Source organism: Thamnophis sirtalis, unplaced genomic scaffold (genome assembly GCF_051295495.1).
Source record: "Thamnophis sirtalis isolate CommonGarterSnake01/CBP01778 unplaced genomic scaffold, rThaSir2_p1.2 scaffold_15, whole genome shotgun sequence".
Lineage (NCBI taxonomy): Eukaryota > Metazoa > Chordata > Lepidosauria > Squamata > Natricidae > Thamnophis > Thamnophis sirtalis.
Window position 1 is genome coordinate 22,608,968 of NW_028261395.1, and position 21,026 is coordinate 22,629,993.

General features: G+C 43.8%; 1 protein-coding gene across 1 annotated transcript in view; it reads right to left on the reverse strand.

Moving 5' to 3' along the window:
• The window catches only part of MMRN2 (multimerin 2), a 34,366-nt gene that overhangs the window by 1,883 nt on the left and 11,457 nt on the right, over positions 1-21,026 (reverse strand). Inside the window, exons 2-6 of the mRNA XM_087702095.1 lie at positions 15,371-15,493; positions 12,639-12,745; positions 11,343-11,408; positions 10,062-10,214; positions 7,355-9,199 (exon numbers count right to left, since the gene is read on the reverse strand). Coding sequence (XP_087558221.1) covers positions 7,355-9,199; positions 10,062-10,214; positions 11,343-11,408; positions 12,639-12,745; positions 15,371-15,493 — 2,294 coding nt within the window. The remainder of the gene's footprint in view (positions 1-7,354; positions 9,200-10,061; positions 10,215-11,342; positions 11,409-12,638; positions 12,746-15,370; positions 15,494-21,026) is intronic.

Sequence of the window (21,026 nt, forward strand, 5' to 3'; positions counted from 1 at the left end):
CACATGGAGTTCTAACATCTGGTCATACCATTGGCAGGCCCCACAGCTTCATCCTGAAGTTTCTCCAGGTGATTCTGCTTAGTGTAATAATTATTCATCTTTTGTGTGTTTAGCAATAGCAATAGCAGTTAGACTTATATACCGCTTCATAGGGCTTTCAGCCCTTTCTAAGTTGTTTACAGAGTCAGCATATTGCCCCCACAATCTGGGTCCTCATTTTACCCACCTCGGAAGGATGGAAGGCTGAGTCAACCTTGAGCCGGTGAGATTTGAACCGTCGAACTGCAGCTAACAGTCAGCTGAAGTGGCTGCAGTACTGCACTCTAACCACTGCACCACCTTGCCCTAAATGCTCCCCTAGAGAGAGATGAGAAATAAGGACTCCGTGCAGGATTGAGCTATCAAGGGGTTTGACATCAAGGGTGAAGTCCAGCAGGTTCTGACAGGTTCTGGAGAACCGGTAGCAGAAATTTTGAGTAGTTTGGAGAACCAGCAAATGCCACCTCTGGCTGACCCCAGATTAGGGTGGGAATTCAGATTTTGCAGTATCCTTCCCCTGCCACACCCACCAAGCCAGGCCATGCCCACCAAGCCACACCAACCGAACCGGTAGTAAAAAAAAATGAATTTCACCACTGTTTGACATGAATATAAGTGAAGACTGATGGTCATCTCCAGTTTAGACAATATGTTTCTCCAACCATACAAGCCATACCCATTAAACAAAATAGTTTGTCTGGACAATATGATGCATGAAGCACAACTATTGGTGCTCAGTGTATGGATAAACACAACTCTCAGCACCTGCTCTGGAGTTATCCATAAGAAGATCAACCCTGTCCAAACTGGATTTTTTTTCTCATCCAAAAGGTGGAAAAAGGATCATATTTCCCTTCCTCATTCTATGAAGGAGAAAAACAAAGGCCTCTAGGAAACAGACAAAACACAATCTACTTCTGAGATTAGACCGACAACTCAACCACCCAATGCGAAACACGAGAAGTCCTGAAAACCTCCCACCCAACCTTGTCTCAGTAAAGGAATCCCTTATGCCACCAGACTTGACATTTTGGGCTTAGACAACTTAGAACTTTGCCATCTTCCATCCAATCTAAGCATAGTACATAAAATTATCTGCTACAACATCCCACCTATCAATGACTACTTCAGCTTCAACCACAACATGAGCAACTTAAGGTAAATCACTCCGAACCTGATTGCATAAGATACGACTTCAGCAACAGAGTGGTCAATGCCTGGAATGCGTTACCTGACTCTGTGGTTTCTTCCCCAAACCCCCAAAACTTTAACTGTCTATTGTCGACTCCACCCCATTCCTAAGAGGTCTGTAAGGGGCATGCATAAGCGCACCAATGTGCCTACCGTCCCTGTCCTAATTTTTCCTTTTATTCGTGTCCATTTCATGTATTCAAAATCTTGTTTATACTTATATCTGTTATCTAATTCATGCTTGACGAAATAGATACAAATAAAAAAAAATAACAAAGGAGGTGGACACCACAAGGTGGCATCTGCTCTGCATTGCAACAAAGAGTCCTGCAACACCACCTGGGAAGCAGTCAGTTCAGCTTGGGAAAAGGAAGATGGCCAGGAGATGTCGCTGCTACAAAGCAAAATAACTTCACCAGAGAAGAAAAATACTTGATACTCAGACTTTAATCAGACGGCTTCCTCAAGATCCCTTTTAGCTGTTGCCATCTTATTGATAAACTCCAACTTTTTTGATTAACTGGGTGGTTATTTTCCTAAGCTTTTTAAAAACTCCGGATCATTACCTCTCCACATTTACTAGAGAGAGATATTGAAAGCTAACAAAGGGCATAGGGTACATTTTTCACTCTGAATCTCTGGTACAACATGCTTTTGTATTTGTTATTATTAGTTGCAAAGTCGTGTCTGACTCATTGCAACCCCATGGACAACATTCCTCCAGGCCTTCCCGTCCTCTACCACCCTGTGGAGTCCATTTAAGCTCACCCCGATTACTTCGGTGATTCCATACAGCCACCTCATTCTCTATCGTCCCCTTCTTCTTTTGCCCTCAATCATTCCCAACATGAGGCTCTTCTCCAGGGAGTCCTTCCTTCTCATTAGGTGGCCAAAGTACTTGAGTTTCCTCTTCAGGATCTGGCCTTCTAAAGAGCAGTCAGGGTTGTTCTCCTCTAGGACTGACCGGTTTGATGGCATTGATGAGCCGAGGTGGCGCAGTGGTTAGAGTGCTGTACTGCAGCCACTTCAGCTGACTGTTATCTGCAGTTCAGCGGTTCAAATCTCACCAGCTCAGGGTTGACTCAGCTTTCCATCCTTCCGAGGTGGGTAAAATGAGGACCCAGACTGTGGTGGCGATATGCTGACTCTGTAAACCACTGAGAGAGGGCTGAAAGCCCTGTGAAGCGGTATATAAGTCTAACTGCTATTGCTATTGCTTGCAGTCCAAGGGACTTGCAGGAATCTTCTCCAGCACCAGAGTTCAAAGGTCTCCATTCTTTGGCACTCAACCTTTCTTATGGTCCAACTTTCACAGCCATCCATTGCAACTGGGAAAACCATAGCATTGACAATACACACTTCTGTTGGTAAGGTGATGTCTTTGCTTTTTAGTATGCTGTCTAGAATTGCCATAGCTTTCCTCCCCAGGAGCAAGCGTCTTTTAATTTCTTGGCTGCAGTCTCCATCTGCGGTGATCTTGGAGCCCAGGAAAATAAAATCGGTCACTTCCTCCAGTTCTTCCCCATCTATTTGCCAGGAATTGAGAGGGCCGGATGCCATGAACTTAGTTTTCTTAATGTTGAGTTTCTAGCCAACTTTTGTACTCTCCTTCTTCACCTGCATCATGAGACTCTTCAGTTCCTCTTCGCTTTCTGTCATTAGAGTGGTATCATCTGCATATCTGAGGTTTTTGATATTACTCCCAGCAATCTTAATTCCAACTTTTGATTCGTCTAGCCCTGCCTTTCTCATGCTTATAAGTTAAATAGGCAGGGCAACGGTATACAGGCTATTTCATCCCAGCAGAGCAAAGTGCATTTGTAGATTATATTCAAAGCCTCATGTTCTCTTTGTATTTGATTATATAGTGCTTGATCATTCTATTCTATCTCCCCAAACAGACACTGAAACTGAAAATGTGCATTAGTTGTAAATAGATCCAGGTATTTGACGAAATTTCCTTTTTTAACTGAATCATTTCCTCAGCATTTCCCTTCTGAGATGCACTACAGCTAGTCCTCAACTTACAATCACAGCTGGGGCTGGAACGTGCCTCACTGGAATGCAGGTCACTAAGTGACACTAAGCATCACAGTTGAATCCTGAGCTACAAATACCGTATTTTTCACAGTCTGAGAGGCTCCGGAGCATGATGCATCTTAGTTTTGGGGGAGGAAAATGAGAAGAAAAAAATTCTGCCTCTGCCTACCAGCATCCATGGTATTCAGCTGACTAGCTTCCTGACTTGGCCCACATAGTAGAAGGTCAGCCAATGAATAGGCAAGGCAACTAAGTCAGCCAGGGAGAGCTATTTGGACTCTGAAACAGTATTTGCTGTGTGAGCAACAAGGAGACAGGAAGGAGCCTAGCTTAGCTGAGAACTGAAAGTGAAACTACTTGTGTTTTGCTTGTATTTACTGCTATCTTGGAAAACCTGCTTTTGGTAATGTATTGTATATTATTATTATTATTTTGAATCCTGCTGAATCAGTTACTGTGCTTTCTGAATGTGATTCCTGCTGCAAACTCTGACCAGCCAGGTCAGCCTCACCACTTATTGCAGCCTGATTCAGCACATCTGATTGGCAGGTGGATCGGACTGACGGAATACCCCCAATCAGCTCTTCCAGGCTGCAGGGATTGCCACAGACCATTGCTGCCTCCATGCCTCGCGTTTTTGGCCTTGGTGGGGAGGGGAGCTACATTTGTATAATTTATTACCCTTTTTGGGGGGGAAGGTGCATCGTATACTCTGTAAAATACAGTATTCTCTTCTGTTGGTATCATCCAACTTGTCTGGCCATCCAGTTCAGTGCTTCATGATCTTGACAAAATCCAGTGACAAAATCCAGCATGCAAGTCCACTCCCAACATTCCCAGAAATGGATACCAGTACCACAACCCTTGGCCTACACAACTGGTGTCCCCAAGGTTGGAAAACACAAAACTGAGATTTCAATGCAACCCACAGAAATTGGCAGTGGACATCTAAGGTTTCTGAATTTCCCCAGCATTCTGGATCTTTTCCATCCAGAATCAAAAACTGAAAACTCAACTCCCCATATCAGTCTCTTCAGCAAAATTAACAGAATAACAGAGTTGGATGGGTCCTTGGAGGTCTTCTAGTCCAACCTTCTGCTCAAGCAGGAGACTCTATACCAGTGATGGCTAACCTTTTTCCCATCACATGCCAAAAGCGGGGTGGGGGCGCAGGGAGGTCATGCACAGGCATGCCCACACCCATAATGTTATGCACATGACCCGCTTCAGGGAAGCCTCCTGAAGGCTCAGGAGGGCGAAAAACGGCCCTACAAGCAAACCAGAAGTTCGTTCCCAAATTTCCAGTTTGCCCATCGGGCTGGTTTTTCGTGCTCCAGATGCTTCAGCGAAGCCTCCGGAGGGTGAAAAACAGCCTTAAAAGAAGGCCGAAGTCAGCCGTCCAGCGCACACATGCACACTGGAGCTGACAGGGCAATGCCTCGCATGCCCTAACAAATGGCTCCACTTGCCATCTGTGGCATAACGTTCACCATCACGGACCTATACAATTTCAGACAAATGACTATTCAGCCTCTTCTTAAAAGCCTCTAGTGATGGAGCAATCAGAAGTTCTAGAGGCAAGCCATTCCACTGATTATTTGTTCTATCAGGAAATGTCTCCTTAGCTCTAGGTTGAATTCCTCTTTGATTAGTTTCCATTATTTCTTGTCTTGCCTTCTGGTGCTTTGGAAAATAAGTTGACCCCCCTCTTCTTTGTGGCAGCCCCTCAAACATTGGAGCACTGCTGTTCTGTCACCCCTAGTCCTTCTTTTCTCTAGACTAGCCATACCCAATTTTTCTTTTCTTTTTTTTCTTTTTTTAAATATATTTTATTCATTTTCACATTCCATTTTACAATCACTTATATACAGGGTATTTGCTATAAGAAAATAAATAAATAAAAAAAATTAAAAATAAAAAAATAAAAAATAAAACACAACTCATCATTCACAACCCCACCTGACACTTCCATCCTCCATACACCCCATCTACCCCCTCCAACTTTCCTTTCCTCCCTCTAACGCTCCCATCCTACTTCCCTTTCCCCTCAAACCTTCCTTCTACTCCCAACACGCCCTCCTTACATTCCCCTTACTCCTTCCTTACTCCTCCCTCCTCTTTCCCTCTACCTCCCTCCTTGGTGTATTCCTTTATTCAAGTGTTGTTTATTATAATCTGATAATAAGTAAAATAAACCAAGGGGAAAAAAATAAAGAAAGAAAAGAGAAAAAAAAGGGAAAAAAAAGAACAACCGTATATAAGTGCATTCTTGTTCTTATTGAGACTATGTTAACACCCACCCACCCACCCCCCATAAATCCCCATCCCTACTCCTCCCGACTTCCCAGGGCCCACACCTGGCACTGCCTTCTATCTAAAGTATCTTATGTTCGTATGGATTAAAAATAAAAGTAATATATTAAGGGGAAAAAAAAGAAAAAAAAAGAAAAAAAAGAAACTCTTTGTGTTAAGCTCAGCCCCCCATCTTTATCTATGCTTAAATAGTATAAATCATTTTATCTATATTTTATTCTCGTCTCTTGCTTCTTTGTTATTTACCCCGACCTCCTGTAGACTCTCCCATTCCTCTTCCTTAACCTTGTATTCAGATAAACATTTATCCAAATTTGTATAGACATCACTATACAATCTAGCTCAAAAATAATCCCTTCTAGTAAAATTTAAGCAGCGTGGATCATTCCACATATTCAAATATTACTTTACAGAATACCCAATTTTTCAAACGGTTCTTCATATGTTTTAGCCTCCAAACTTCTAATCATCTTTGTTGCTCTTTTCTGCGCTCCCAGAGTCTCAACATCTTTTTTATAATATGGTGACCAAAACTGGATTCAGTATTCTGTGTGGTCTTACCAGGGCTTTATAAAGCAGTACTAATTCTTCATGTGATCTTGATTCTATTCCTCTGCTAAGGTAAACTACGATTACATTGACTTTTTTGGCTGCCGCTGCACATTGCAAGCTCATATTTAAGTAATTGTCCACCAGTAGTCCAAGATCCCTCTCGCAGTTACTGCTATTAAGCCAAGTTTCTGTATCTGAATATTTGGGGTTTTTTGCCTAAGCATCAAACCTTACTTTTCTCTACATTGACTTTCATTTTCTTAGATAGGGCAATTCACCCCAGTCCAAGACAGGGAGAAGAAAATGGGAAGGACCCTGGCTGAGGAAAGAAGTGTTCAAAGGTTGTAAGGATCAATCCGGACCTTTTAGGGTTATGCTTTCTTCATATCCACCACCATTCTCTTAAAATAGTTTTAAATAGCTTTAAATAAAAGAACCCAAATCCAGATGTGTTCGTATACCAACCTATCATATTGTTGTGGCTTGCCGGTAGCTAGCAAAGCTGGCAGCAGAGTCGGACAGTGTGGAGGTTAGGGCGGAACATGGGCCAGTCCTGGGGGCTGAGGAAAGCTCAGACAAGGGTTCTGCATTGGAGGCAGAGAGGGAGCTAGACAGCAGTGAGGCAGAGGAACAGCTGGAGCCTGTTCCCAGTGTGCACATGTGCAGAGCTGCCAGAAGACAAGAACAGCTAAGAAAGCAGAGTCAACTTGGGAGTAAAGCCATACCTTGGAGGTGATTGGCTATAGGAAACAAAAGAGGAGAGAGCTTTTGCAGGAAACAATTCATTCCTTTGGTCATTTTAAGAGTGGAAAGTTCTGTTTGTGATTATAAGAGACTCTGTGCCAAGTGTTGCCTTGCCATGCATTTGGAAACTAGTGAACTGGCAGCTCTCCAAGTGAGATAAAGTTCGTGTTGATAAATATTCCTCTGAAAGACTGTTTGCCCAGCCTTGCTGACTGTGAATGAAAAGAATAAAATAAAAGAGTTTTTGCCGAGACCCAGACTCTGCTTCATGCTTTTTAAGGAAGCCTGGGTCATATGACAGTCCAGATGATACACAATTGTGGCTTATTTTATATAGATATAAGATATATGAGCAATTATTAATTCTAAGAATAAAGTAACAGTCTGCTGAGATCTCAGCACCCACCCACAAACACAGAACAAGAAGTTTAGGAAACCATGATGAGAACATTTTTAAAAGTTGGAAGAAACCTACCTTCCTCCAATGTCTCTCCATTTATCTTGTTTCTTCCATTCAAAGTGACTTCTCTGTGGCCATGGACCTCTTTCTTGTTCTTCATGTTTTGCTGTTCTTGCTCCTTAAAATGCTTCCTCGTTTTTCTACTCAACAGCAACTGGAGCTTTGTTACATCCAGGCTTATGTTTGAGGCAGCCAACTCCTTACTATTTCCAAATAATTTCTGAAAGATCGCTAGATGTTCTTCAAAGTTTTTTTGGGCTGATACAAGATCTTCCTTCACCTCCTTCACTGAAATGCTGAGGAGGTCCCCTAGGTTGGCCTCAGTTTGATTGCAGCAGGAATGAATATGATCCCAATGCAATTCAAATTTCTTCATCTCTTTGGTAAGGTGGCCAATCTCTCTTTTTAGGGTTGTGATGTCATGGTATGCTGGATTGTCTAAGGCATCCTCCATGACAGCTTCATGGTTTGGCTCCATATATTCTACTCTACCATGTTGGGGATTGTGGTCTATTTGTTTCTCAGTATCAGGATCTTTCGAAGATTTATGATCATGTGGATTATTTTCATGATCTGCTTCCCAAAAGTCTATTCTCTTCTTAAAAGATTCTAGTGTCATACTTTGCTTCTTGAGATGGTCAGAAATTAATTTGATGCTCATCACAGGAAGTTGATCTGTGGATAGAATTACCTCTTCTTCTTCAGATAGGTGTTCCAAAATTTCCTCTCCAAGCAGGATCTCAAGGGCCTTCTCATGTCTCAATGCATCCACCAGCAATGAGTTAAAAGAACTGTTGAGATACGTCACATGGTCCCGCATCTTCTCGTCGGCTTTTTTCACCATATCAATCTCCTCAGAAAAAACTTCCGAATGGTTTTTTAAGAGAGACAAGCCATCTTGTAGCTTCCAACTTTGCTCTTGCTGGAAATCCAAAGATTGGTGGATAAGCGGGAAAGCAGCAGCGAGATCTTTTAAACGTGCCTCCAGATGCTTCAGATGTTCTCCATGCATCTCAGTGATGTTCTTTAAGTCTTCCACATTAGTACTTGAAGGCTGGTCTTCACAACAGCATGTCTTCATGGACTTCTGTAGACTCTGGTAATTTTCCTGAACATCTGCCAGACTATTATTAAGAACGAAAATCCTCCTTTCTACATCTTCTCTGTATTCATCGACCATGAGACTCCCTTCTATTAATCGTACTCGGAAGTCCTCTATGTCACGTTTTGAGCTGTCTTTTAGCCTTGTGATGGAATCTGTTAGTTCTTCATAGTCTTTTTCAGACTCCTCATAAAGTGTCTTTAGCTCCCGAGCATGTTTTTCCAAAGTCTGATTGAAGCTCTGCATATCTATATCAGCAAACCCCTCACCCTGATTGCCCAATTGCCTTGGGAACATTGCAACATTTCTGTTTAGGAGCTCAAGCTCACCACGGAGCTTATTTTGCTCTTGTCTCATGTCGGCCAAACTGTTGTTTAAAGCCAATAAAAAAGACTGTTGCAGCTTGTGGTGTCTCTTGAGCTTCAGGTCCGTATCCGCTTTGATCATCGTAAGATTGTAATGGATGGAGGCTTGTTGCAGGTAGTTATGATGATCCATTTCTCGCTTCATCTGGTCGGCCCTCAGAACATTGGCTTGGACTTTGGATTCGAACTTTGTCCCTAGTTCTTGGAAATCTTTTCTGGGCACAGAACTTTCTTGGAATCGCTCTATGCTCTTCCGGTTAGCTTCCACACTCTGGGAAAGATTGTGCAGAGCAATGGACAGGTCCTGTAGACTTTTGTTGAAACTGGCCCAGACAGGATTGAAATGCTCCTTCAAGAAACTGTTTATGTGGAGAAAGAGCATTTGCTGGACTTCTGAAACACATCACAAACCAAAAATACATTAGCATTGACTTCTATGCTTGATTGATTGCCTCAGATTCTTGGGAAATGAGGGGTCTTTGATGCTCTCTGAGCTTGGTTGCTTTCTTCCTGATATTTCATAACCATAGCACTGGTGATGTTGCCTAATTTGGGCAATGAAACGTCTGCCAGGAAACACCCAAGGTCAGAGAACACCAAGGATACCACAGTTCTCCTCCTCCTGTTCCTCCTCCTCCTCTTCTCTGCAAACCCCACTCCCTTCCAGCAATTATTATGTTGCCTAGTTTAGGTAATGAAAAGTCTGCAAGAAAACATCCAAGCTCAGAGAGCACCAAGGACCTCACAGTCTTCCTGCTCTTCCTCCTCTTTCTCCTCCTCACTATAAACCCTCCTCCATAAACCTACCTCCCTTCTAACACTGATGATGTTACCTGGTTTGGGTAATGAAAAGTCTGCAAGATAACATCCAAGTTCAGAGAGCATCAAGGACCTCACAGTCCTCCTGCTCCTGCTCCTCCTTCCCCAGCCCCACCATCTCCTCTTCCTCTTTCTCCTCCTCAACATAAACCCTCCTCCCTTCTAGCACTGATGATGTTATCTAGTTTGGGTAATGAAACATCTGCAAGGAAACATCCAAGCTCATAAAACACCAAGGATACCACAGTTCTCCTCCTCCTCCTCCTCTTCTCTGCAAACCCCACTCCCTTCTAGCAATGATTATGTTACCTAATTTGGGTAATGAAACCCCTGCAAGTAAACAACCAAATCCAGAGAGCATCAAAGATCCCACAGTTTGATCCTGAGCTACAAATATTCTCCTTTATCAGTACTGTTGAGAAAATAGCTCTCTTACCTGACTGATGCTGCACTGTGCCTCCATTTTCGTCGGTGCTATTGTGATGAAGGGCTTTCTGTAAGATTCCCAAATTGTTTGCTGCCTGGTGAACGTCGTTCTGTAGGTCTTCTAGCACAGCTTCATGACTTTGATGAGCTGCTACAACATCTCCTGAATCCGGCAAAGACAACATTTATTTGCAAAGAAGCAAAGACAAGATAAAAACACACATCTAAATATAATTTAGCATGGAAGATGAAGCTCCAGATTTAAAAAAAAAGCCATGCACACATGTTGCTAATAAGAAGGATGCTGTTTTTTTTTTTTGTTTTTTTTTGCAGTAAATGGAATTTCAAAAGAGCAAGGAATGTAGCTTAGTTGTGGTCGATCAATATGGAACAGATTCAAAAAATAAATCAGCAATATAATTTATGTAGGTTTCCGATCACCTCAAAGTCCTGGGTTGCCTCATCGGTGTATACAAAACCCTTGAACAAAAGTGTACACTCCCAAACCACTTTATTGTTGTTGTTTTTTAAAATCACTGGCACATGGAATGCCTTCATCTCTATCTTGTTTATTTTGTCTTACTACCTTTCTCTTCCATCCTTCTTATTTTGCTCATGCCCGGAGATGCGCAGTTAAAAGAGATAAACATGGGTTGCAATTTTCAGACGTGGTTTTAATGGGCAATTAAGGACTCTGTGGACACTGTTGGTTTAAGCAACACCCAGCTTAAAAGGCTGGATGTAGCAGAAGGAGAAGACTGTTCAAAGTCTAACATAGGGGCATCAAACTCGATTTCAGGGAGGGCCACATCAGGGTTGTGTTTGATCTCGGGAACGGGGGGGGGAGGCAGAGTGGGTGTGGGTAGGATGGACATGGCCAGCTTAATGTCATTTGTGTTGGGGTGCCTGTGATGGCCCGAGTGCTCTGCCAGCGAAAACAGGCTCCCAAGCTCCCTTTTCGGCTGCAATGGCCTCCTGCAACACTCTGCCAGTGAAAACGGAGCTCAGCAGCCCATTTTCACTGGCAGAAGCACCACGGGCCAGTCCTTCACTATTTCCAGGGGGCCCTGTGGGCCAAATCTAAGCACCCCACAGGCCAGATCCAGTCCCCCCCCAGGCCTTGAGTTTGACACCCCTGGTCTAGCACCTTTGAAAAACAGCAGGTCGTATGAATGAAGAAGCTGCAGAAATACTCCCCATGCATACAATGAAGATGTGAAGTACAACTATGGACTTAATCACTAGCAGCTTCACAGATACATTCTTCCATAAAGGATGAGTTGAAACCTACTGTGGTTTGCGAACTCTTCTTCCCAACGTTCAGGCTGACTGGTATTCACTGGAAACTGAGCTGGATCTGCAAATCAATTCCATAAGACATTTATTTCCTCTGTCCCCCCAATTTATTGCAGGAACCCCCCCCCAATTATTCCAGCTTTTAAATGACATTTTTCAGTTGTGTGTCAACCCAGAGATTAACCTGTTTCCTAATACTAATATATGCCCAAATGCAATAGTGTTAAGAGAACACCTTGATACAATTCAGAAAATTCAGATGTTTCTGCTCCTTCGAAATAGTTATCTTCTATTTTTGACCATCCTTACTTATTAGGAAGGTCAGAATGAACTTCATATTATAGGGGACAAGAAAGTCTTCAAGACTGAGGTAAAAATTCAGATTTTGAGAAGATAGAAAAGAAGGACCTTTGTGGCTTTGCAATCTTCTCTGCTCTTCTGCTACTTATGATCCAGCAGAGACTTTTCCCAACAGTCAATAGTCCCTTTTGGTTTCTCAGCCCTCCTCCTTCTTCTCCGGTAACATTGTACTGCAAACTAGGCATACAAAATCTTTGCCAGAATACAGCTCATCTGCCTGGAATCCACACTGTATATCGGACATTAATACAATTGAACAGGTCCAGAGATATTTCATGAGAAGAGTCCTTCACTCCTCTGCTCACAACAGAATCTCTTACTCCATCAGGCTCAAAATTTTGGGCTTGGACAACCTGGAATTATGCCGCCTACAGTCTGACCTAAACACAAATTTATCTGCTACGATGTCCTACCTGTCAATGACTACTTCAGCTTCAACCACAATAATACACGGGCAAACAATAGATACAAACTTAAGGTAAACCACTACAAATTCGATTGCACAAAATACAACTTCAGCAACAGAGTGGCCAACGCCTGGGATGCTCTACCTGACTCCATTGTTACATCCTCTAACCCCCATAGCTTCAACCTTAAACTGTCTACCATGGACCTCATCCCATTCCTAAGAGGTCCATAAAGTGGGCATGCATAAGCACACCGGCGTGCCTACCATCCCTGTCCTACTGTCCCCATTTATTTGTACTCATTTCCATGTTCATGTCCATGTTTATACTTATGCCAGTTATCCGGTACATATTTAAATAAATACATAAATGAATAAACAAATAAACAAACAAACAAACAAACAAATAAAATGAATACTTGAATCTGACTTCGGCGAACCTGGTTGATTTCGCCAATCTGATTGATTAGTTGATAACGCAGAGTGCCCCCAACTACAGAAGGCTAATTAAAGATGTATTCTTACCATATTGTTCACAATCCTCGCCTATGTAACCTGGGCAGCACTTCCAGTTTAAAAAGCTTACAACTTTCTCTTTTATCTTGTAGACTGGCTTCAATGATGTTCTGTACCTAGAAGAAGAAGAAGAAAGGAACGAGTGATAGAGTAGAAGCAAGCCTCATCTCATACCCTGAAGCAGAGGTGGTATTCAGCAGGTTCTGACCCGTTCTGGTGAACCGGTAGTGGAAATGTTGAGTAATTTGGAGAACCAGTAAATACCATCTCTGGCTGGCTCCGCCCCCATCTATTCTCTGCTTCCCAAGTCCTAGCTAATCGGGAGGGAATGGGGATTTTGCAGTAACCTTTCCCTGGAGTGGGGAGGGAATGGAGATCTTACAGTATCCTTCTCCTGGAGTGGGGAGGGAATGGATATATTGCAGCATTCTTCCCCTGGAGTGGGGAGGGAGTGGAGATTTTGCACTATCCTTCCCTGGAGTGGGGTGGGAATTGAGATTTTACAGTATCCTTCCCCTGGACTGGGGTGGGAATGGAGATTTTGCAGTATCCTTCCCCTGGAGTGGGGAGGGAATGGAGATTTTGCAGTAATCTTCCTCTGGAGTGGGGAGGGAATGGAGAGTTTGCAGTATCCTTCCCCAGGAGTGGGGAGGGAACTGAGATTTTACAGTATCCTTCCCCTGGACTGGGGAGGGAATGGAGATCTTACAGTATCCTTCTCCTGGAGTGGGGAGGGAATGGATATATTGCAGTATCCTTCCCCTGGACTGGGGTGGGAATGGAGATTTTGCACTATCCTTCCCCTGGAGTGGGGAGGGAATGGAGAGTTTACAGTATGCTTCCCCTGGAGTTGGCAGGGAATGGAGATTTTGCAGTAACCTTCCTCTGGAGTTGGGAGGGAATGGAGAGTTTGCAGTATCCTTCCCGTGCCACGCCTACCAAGCCACGGCCACAGAACCAGTAGTAAAAAAAATTAATCCCACCACTTCCCTGAAGGAAGATGTTTTGGCTACGGAAAAGCTACCTGCAGAAATCCAGGTGAACCTATGGTTTTTTTTCTCCCTCTATTTTTTTGCTGCTTTATCTGTAGGCTTCATTTGCTTTTGTGTGCCAGCCAAGTTGCTGAAAGGCGCAGGGTTCTTTAACCATCAATCTGGTTCTGCAAAAACCATTCCCTGCTCAGAGGGCTTTTGGAGAAGCAGCCTCTCTAGGCGCCATTATTTCCATTCTCAGCAAAGGTGTTTAGAACTGCCCACCAACAAGACCATTGATTTTAATGAATCCTAGGATGCTTTTAAAAAGAGAAGCATTCCTCATTTGGGAGAAGGTGTTCATGACCATAAATGAGAGACAAGACTAAGATGTCATCTCTGGCTGGGGGATCCGTTTCTGGTTAAATGCTAAAGAATCAAATTAGGATCATTTGCATAGCAAATGTTTTCAGTAATGAACTCATCAAATCTGGATTTCTTGCTTGTGTCTCATGCGTTCCTATTTGGGTTGATTTGGGTTCTACAGTGGGGCTGATCTGATGGGGTGTGATTCCTGAAGAAGGCAGTTTTCTCTAAGCTAGGTCACATATTTCCTCACTCCTGAGAAACCTTCAAGCTACAGTGGATAGTCGTTTTTAAGGGGCCTATGACAGTTCGCCATGGTCAACTTGCCATCCACGACTAAACTTGCCACAGCCAACTTGCCATGGCCAACTCACTGCAGGATAACTCATCATGGCCATATAGCCACAGGACAACTCGCTGCAGGATAAAAGTTACGTTAATATCAAAGAAATGGAGGAATAGAATCATTAAAAAAAGATGCAAAAGGTGGGACTGTGTGAATGGCAAAAATTAAAATAATTTTTATTTATTTTAAATAATTAAATAGAATTGTTAAATTGTTCCACAACGAGTTGTTCTGTGGCAAGTTAGCCAGTGAGTTGGCCATGGTGAGTTGACCATGGTTAGTTGGCCGTGGTGAGTTGGCCATGATGAGTTGGCTGTGGCGAGTTAGCTATGGCGAGTTGGCGATGGTGAGTTGACCATGGTGAGTTGGCCGTGGTGAGTTGGCCATGGTGAGTTGGCCGTGGTGAGTTGGCCATGGTGAGTTGACTGTGGTGAGTTAGCCGTGGTGAGTTGGCCATGGTGAGTTGGCCATGATGAGTTGGCTGTGGCGAGTTAGCTGTGGCGAGTTAGCTATGGCGAGTTGGCCATGGTGAGTTGACCATGGTGAGTTGGCCGTGGTGAGTTGGCCGTGGTGAGTTGGCCGTGGTGAGTTGACTGTGATGAGTTAGCCATGGTGAGTTGGCCGTGGTGAGTTGACTGTGGTGAGTTGGCCGTGGTGAGTTGGCCGTGGTGAGTTGGCCGTGGTGAGTTGACCATGGTGAGTTGACCATGGTGAGTTGGCCATGATGAGTTGGCTGTGGCGAGTTAGCTATGGCGAGTTAGCCATGGTGAGTTGGCCATGGTGAGTTGGCCATGATTAGTTGGCTGTGGCGAGTTAGCTATGGCGAGTTGGCCATGGTGAGTTGGCCGTGGTCAGTTGGCCATAGTCAGTTGGCCGTGGTCAGTTGGCTGTGCAAATTGACTGTGTCAAGTTGTCCAATTCCCTATTTTGGGGAGAGGAAGGAAGCTCTCTTCCTTGTCAAGGGAGACACCTGACACTGGATCTCAACAGGCAACAGCCAAGGCTGCTTTAAATGCTGGGTTGATTCCCTCTTAAGAAGGAAAGATGGTGCTACGTACATGATCTTCTGGCAGTCTGGAGTTCCATTCGGACATGGTTGTTGGGACCTGATTATGTATTTCTCTGTCCTGCACACTGCAATGTACGTGGCAACCCGATATTGGACAGAGGAGCACCAATTCCTAAGGGAAAAGAGAGAACAGATTGGATTTGCCAAGACAGATCTCGGAAATCAGGCAAGTCACTCATCCAAGCATATTAACAGAATAACAAGTTGGAAGGGGAGGTCTTCTAGGCCAACCCCCATGTTCAAGCAGGAAACCCTCTACCATTTCAGACAAAAGGCTGTCAAAACTTTTCTTTAAAACCTTCAGTGTTTCTCTCCAACTTCTGGAGAGAAGTCGTTCCACTGATTAATTGTTCTAACTGTCAGTAAATTTCTCCTTATTTCTAGGTTGCTTCTCTCCTTGATTAGTTTCCATCCATTGGTTCTTGTCCTGCCCTCAGGGGCTTTGGAGGATAGCCTGACTCCCTCTTCTTTGTGGCAGCCCAGAAAGAGAATTAATGACATTCTCTGTCATTAAGGGGGGAAATTGTCATATTTCTGCTTTGGAAGACCATTCAAGAGCCTTCTTCTCTGCCTCTGCTGCAGTGGTACAAACCCAGTATAAACCTGCTTCTGGCACACGATGGACCTATTTTTTGCCCTCCCCAGGCTCTAGAGGCTTTTTAGGAGCCTGGGGAGGGAGCCATGGCAGCCCCCCCCCCCCCGGAGGCCCACCAGAGAGAGAAAAACAACCCAACGTGCCAACCGGAAGTCCATTCCTGAACTTCCGGTTTGCACATTGGGTTGTTTTTCGCATTCTGGAGGCTTCAGGGAAGCCTCTGGAGGGCAAAAATGCCTGAAAATGAAGGCCGAAGTTAGCTGGCCAGTGCGCGCATGCATGCTGGAGCTGACAGGGCAATTCCTCGTGTGCCCTAACAAATGGCTCCAGGTGCCACCTGTGGCACGTGTGCCATAAGTTCACCATCACAGGTATAGGATCTTCTGCTTGAGCACTGAACAGGGGTCTCCAACCTTGGCAGCTTTAAGCCTGGAGGACTTCAACTCCCAGAATTCCCTAGTCAGCTGGCTGGGGAATTCCGGGAGTTGAAGTCCTCCAGGCTTAAAGTTGCCAAGGTTGGAGACCTCTGCATTAGTAGACCTCCAAGGTTCCTTCCAACTCTGTTAGATAGACCCTGTCCTAAGGGTCAACAACCAAACAAAATTTCAGAGAAGTAATGCCTTAACTTGAGATACCAAAGACTGACCTTATATGCAAAAATGAGACCTTCTGCATTTAACCATTTGTGGATAGTGGTGGTAGTGGTGGGTGGGTTTTTTAGTCAAACTCGGCTCCACATGACTGCCTAAAGTAGTATCTTCAGCTTTCCTGGCAAGGTTTTCAAAAGTGGTTTGTCCTTGTCTCCTTTTTCCTAGGGCTGAGACAGAGTGATTGGCCCAAAAGCACCCAGCTGGCTTCATGCCTAAGATGGAACTAGACCTCTTGGTTTCTACTAGCCTAAGTACCTTCACCACTACCCAAAATGGCTCTTTGAACTCCCAAATTTCTGACCTCCATGTTGCCTCCCTCTCAGCTGATCCCACACGGAGTGGCTCAATCTGTTGTGTTAGGATCTCTGTTCACACAAAGCATTGGTGTTTTGGAAAACATGAGAAGGCAGTTCCACCCAGAATTGTCCTGGATCAGTAACTGTGGCCAAGATGCCAAAAAAGCAGGGGGGCATTTTGTTCCCTTCTCATTGTGCCGCTATAAATACTCTTTTCTCCTACAAGGGCAGGTGAGCGAATCAAAACAGAAATCCTCATACAATTCCCCAAGCCTCCAGAGAGGAACTCGGAAAGGTCAGGGGGCCCTTTACCCGTGGCTACCTCTGAGGACTCGCATGGACGTTGGGTGTGGGCCTCCTAAGAATAGAAAGAACTTCACCCTGCAAAGAATGGCCGGTGGAGTTTACTCTCTTGACGTGGGAGTTGAAGAACTGAGGTTCTGATAAACCTCCTTACATGGGAAAGTTTCTGCTCTGGAGGTGGAGTGGATGAAACAATGGAAAGTGTGTAAGACCCCCGAGAGGAAATGGACATTTCAGGGACAGGGTTGTGTTTGTGGCTATGTAGTAGAGACTAGAGAAGGTGATAATGAAAATATCAGAATATGCAGAAATGAACAGATTAACATTAGCAATTAAAGAGAAAGAGCAAACTGAATATTATATGATTTGGGAAGTATTTTACCAATGGTTGGAGAGAAAAAAAGGAGTTTGGAAATGAAGAGAGCTAAAAACAATAAGTAGACAATACACTTAGATAAAGATATAAATAAGATGAAACTGTTAGCATGTGTATGATGAAAATAATGATGTTTAATGTTGATATATTATTACTAGAAGATATTAAGAAAAAAATGGAGTGTTTTATAACGTTTAAATGCTCAATGTATTATAATACTAAACTTAGAGAAATAATGTTAATGTGAAAGATGTGGCAAAAGAGGAACGATATTGCTCAGAGATGTTTGTACCCAGACAACATACTGCATAAGGAAAGATGGAGTGTTTATTTTTATAATTGAAAAATAATAAAACTCTATTTTTAATAAAGTTTTTTATTTTTCCATTTTCATAACATACAACCACATGTGTACTATTACACAGCCAACATTGTATTGTATTATTAAATGTTTACATCAATTCGTCTTGCCATCAACTCCCAAAATCAATTATTGGCTCTTCTACTCTCCATACCCATATTTGTACCTTATCCATCACTTTCTTCTCCCTCTCTCTTCCCCCTCCCTACCTCCTTTTTTCCCTCTATCATCCTTCTCTTCTCTACTTTCCCTTCCTCTCTCCTTCTCCTCGCTCCCCTTTCCACTCCTCCTTTCTCTCCTCCTCTTTCCCCCCTCTCTCCTATTCCTCTCTTTTTCCCTTACCTCTCTCCTCTACTCCCCACTCTTCATCTCATTTACTTGGTGTATTTCAGCTTCTGAGCGAGCTCCATTTTATGTTGATGGTATTTATAATTCCTTTTCAATATACATATTTAATTTTAACATATATCTTCCTCCATTTTTAAAAAAAATAAAACTCTTTACAAAGAGAGAAAGAGAGAGACTAGAGTTTTGCAACTGAAAGTGGTAAGCAGGCAGCAAACTAACCCCAAACCAAGACATAATCTAAGGTGGCTTTTGCCACGCTAGTCAGGCCACGTTGTAAGGGTGCCAGACCACCACGTCCCTAAACAGCTTCTCTATAGTGAGCTATCTCAAAGAAAGCGATCGCACGGGGGGGACAAACAATACAAAGACACGCTGAAAGTCTCCTTCAAGTCCCTTGATATTGACACCATCTCCTAGGAAACCCTGGCACAAGATCGATCCACATGGCGCACATTGATCCACCATCCGCCATGCCAGACATTTGGAGACAGAAAGACAACCACAGCACAAGAGAAGTGAAGTAAAGTCAGAGCTGCAAATGCTACAACAAGTGGTGCCCATACGTGTCTGCCCAACATGTGGCAAAACATTCTGTGCCCGTATAGGCCTTACCAGCCACCTGCGGACACACCGTGGACAGCCCACAACCTGTTAGATGTCAAGGTCCTCTTCGAACACAATGGACGAAGATCATGTATAATGGATGTTTGAATGCATATACCCAAGAGGCACATGCATTGCAAATGCATGGTACCAATGGGATTGATCTTGAAAAAGCTAAGCAAATTGGAGCTTGGTTAGTATTTGGATGGAAGGTCAACCACGGTTGTTAGCTAGACTGAGAAGTTTAAACATGGTTGCAGAACAAAGCAACAGTAAATGTGCATCTACCAATAGAAGAGGATATTTGTAGCCCAGGGTTGAACTGTGGGGTCCTTGGTGTCCTGGTGAGTTTCTTGCAGATGTTTCACGAGCCAACTAGGTAAGATCTTCAGTATCACTAGAAAGGAATGGAGTTTCCTCTCTGTTTATATACAAGGAGCTAGCCCTACCACTGTTGGTGGGAGTGATCTTGACTGTTCCTTGATTAAGCTAAAAGGCCACAACATCTCCAGACCAACAATCAACACCCTTATAAACAGAGATTAACACCAAACAGTAAACATCAGTATAGAGCAGTAAACCCAGTCAGGAGACTACCAACTCATAAACAACAGCCTAATCAAGGAACCACCAAAAACATCTACCAACACTGACAGAGGAAGCCAGTAGTATGGTGTATACACAAAGAGCAAACCTCACTCCCAACAGCACTGAAGGTGTTACCTAGTTGGGCCATGAAATGTCTGCAAGAACCTTCAGAGAGCACCAAGAACTTCATGAGCATATAGTTGCCCAATAATTGCATGGACGTATCCATGTAGTCATCCAGAATTGAGTTCGATGCAATCCTAATCCTCCCTCCTTCCCTCCCTCCCTTCTCCCTTCTTTCCCTCTCTCCCTCTCCCTCCCTTTTTCTCTTTTTCTTTCCTTCTCTCTCTCTCTCTCACACACACACTTCTCATCCCTCTTATCTTATTAAAGTGAAAGAAAAATGGTCTAAATTTAAGATCGATCTGAATTGAAGATTGAAAATCAATCATAGCCTGGAATCCTCTGCAGTGCCTTCTTGCCAATCCCCCCTGAAACAGTCCTGGAGACTTATGACAATTAAAACTGAAGTCAAATGCAAAGTCTATCGATCTCCACCTGCATTTATCTATCAACCAGCCTCTCTCTCTCTCTCCTCTCCAACGTAAATGAAGGACTCTTGGCTTATGCCACCACCCGGGGCTTCAGAAATTCGCTATTTTTACGAAAGAAGTTCTGCTATAAAGGGGCCCCTAAGAGGAGATTCCCCCATTTGCATCTGTGTGCTTTGCCCTGTGCTGAAAATGTTTCCGTGGTCATTAAGTTCTCCCCACCCGACTTTATCCCCTCATCTACTTTCTCATGCAAATAGAAACACGCACGCTGCCAACTTGGCTGGCATAATTTTATTCTGAAACAGGCTTAGTGTTTCTGGGAAGCCTGCCAGCCACAGGCACAGGCTGGCTTTCAGGAAAGGAAAACTCCTTTCAGACAGCCATCTCTTCCTGCAATTGTTTGGTAGTCCCCCAACCCAAACCGGCTCTTGCTTCCTGAGTCAGCATCTTGCTTGCTTTCCCTCATCCAGGATTAAAAGTAAAAAAATAAATAAATCCCAGACCAAATACACCAAGACTGATCTATCACTCTCAAGCCAAGTAAGAAACAAATTAATCTATGGTTTTAGGGCAGGAGTCTCCAAACTTGGCAACTCTAAGTCTCGTGGACTTCAACTCCAGAATTCCCCTGACTGAGGAATTCTGGGAGTTGAAGTCCACAAGACTTAGAGTTGCCAAGTTTCAAGAGCCCCGATTTAGGGCTTTGAGTGGTGACCTAAACTGGGGACATCTTCGTTAGCGCCACCACTGGAGAAGTTTGAGAAAAGGCTGAACAACAATTTGCCTGAAATGGTATGTGGGGTAGGTTTTTGAGACCGGGCGCATGTGCGGACGGTGGTGTGCAAGCAAAGTGCATGCACAGAAGGCGGGCGCATGTGTGGAAGGGGTGCGTGTGCCCGCAAAGTGAGTGTGTGTGTGTCCACATGGAGAACCAGTGGTAACAAAGTGTAAAACCCACAGCTGCTTCTGGC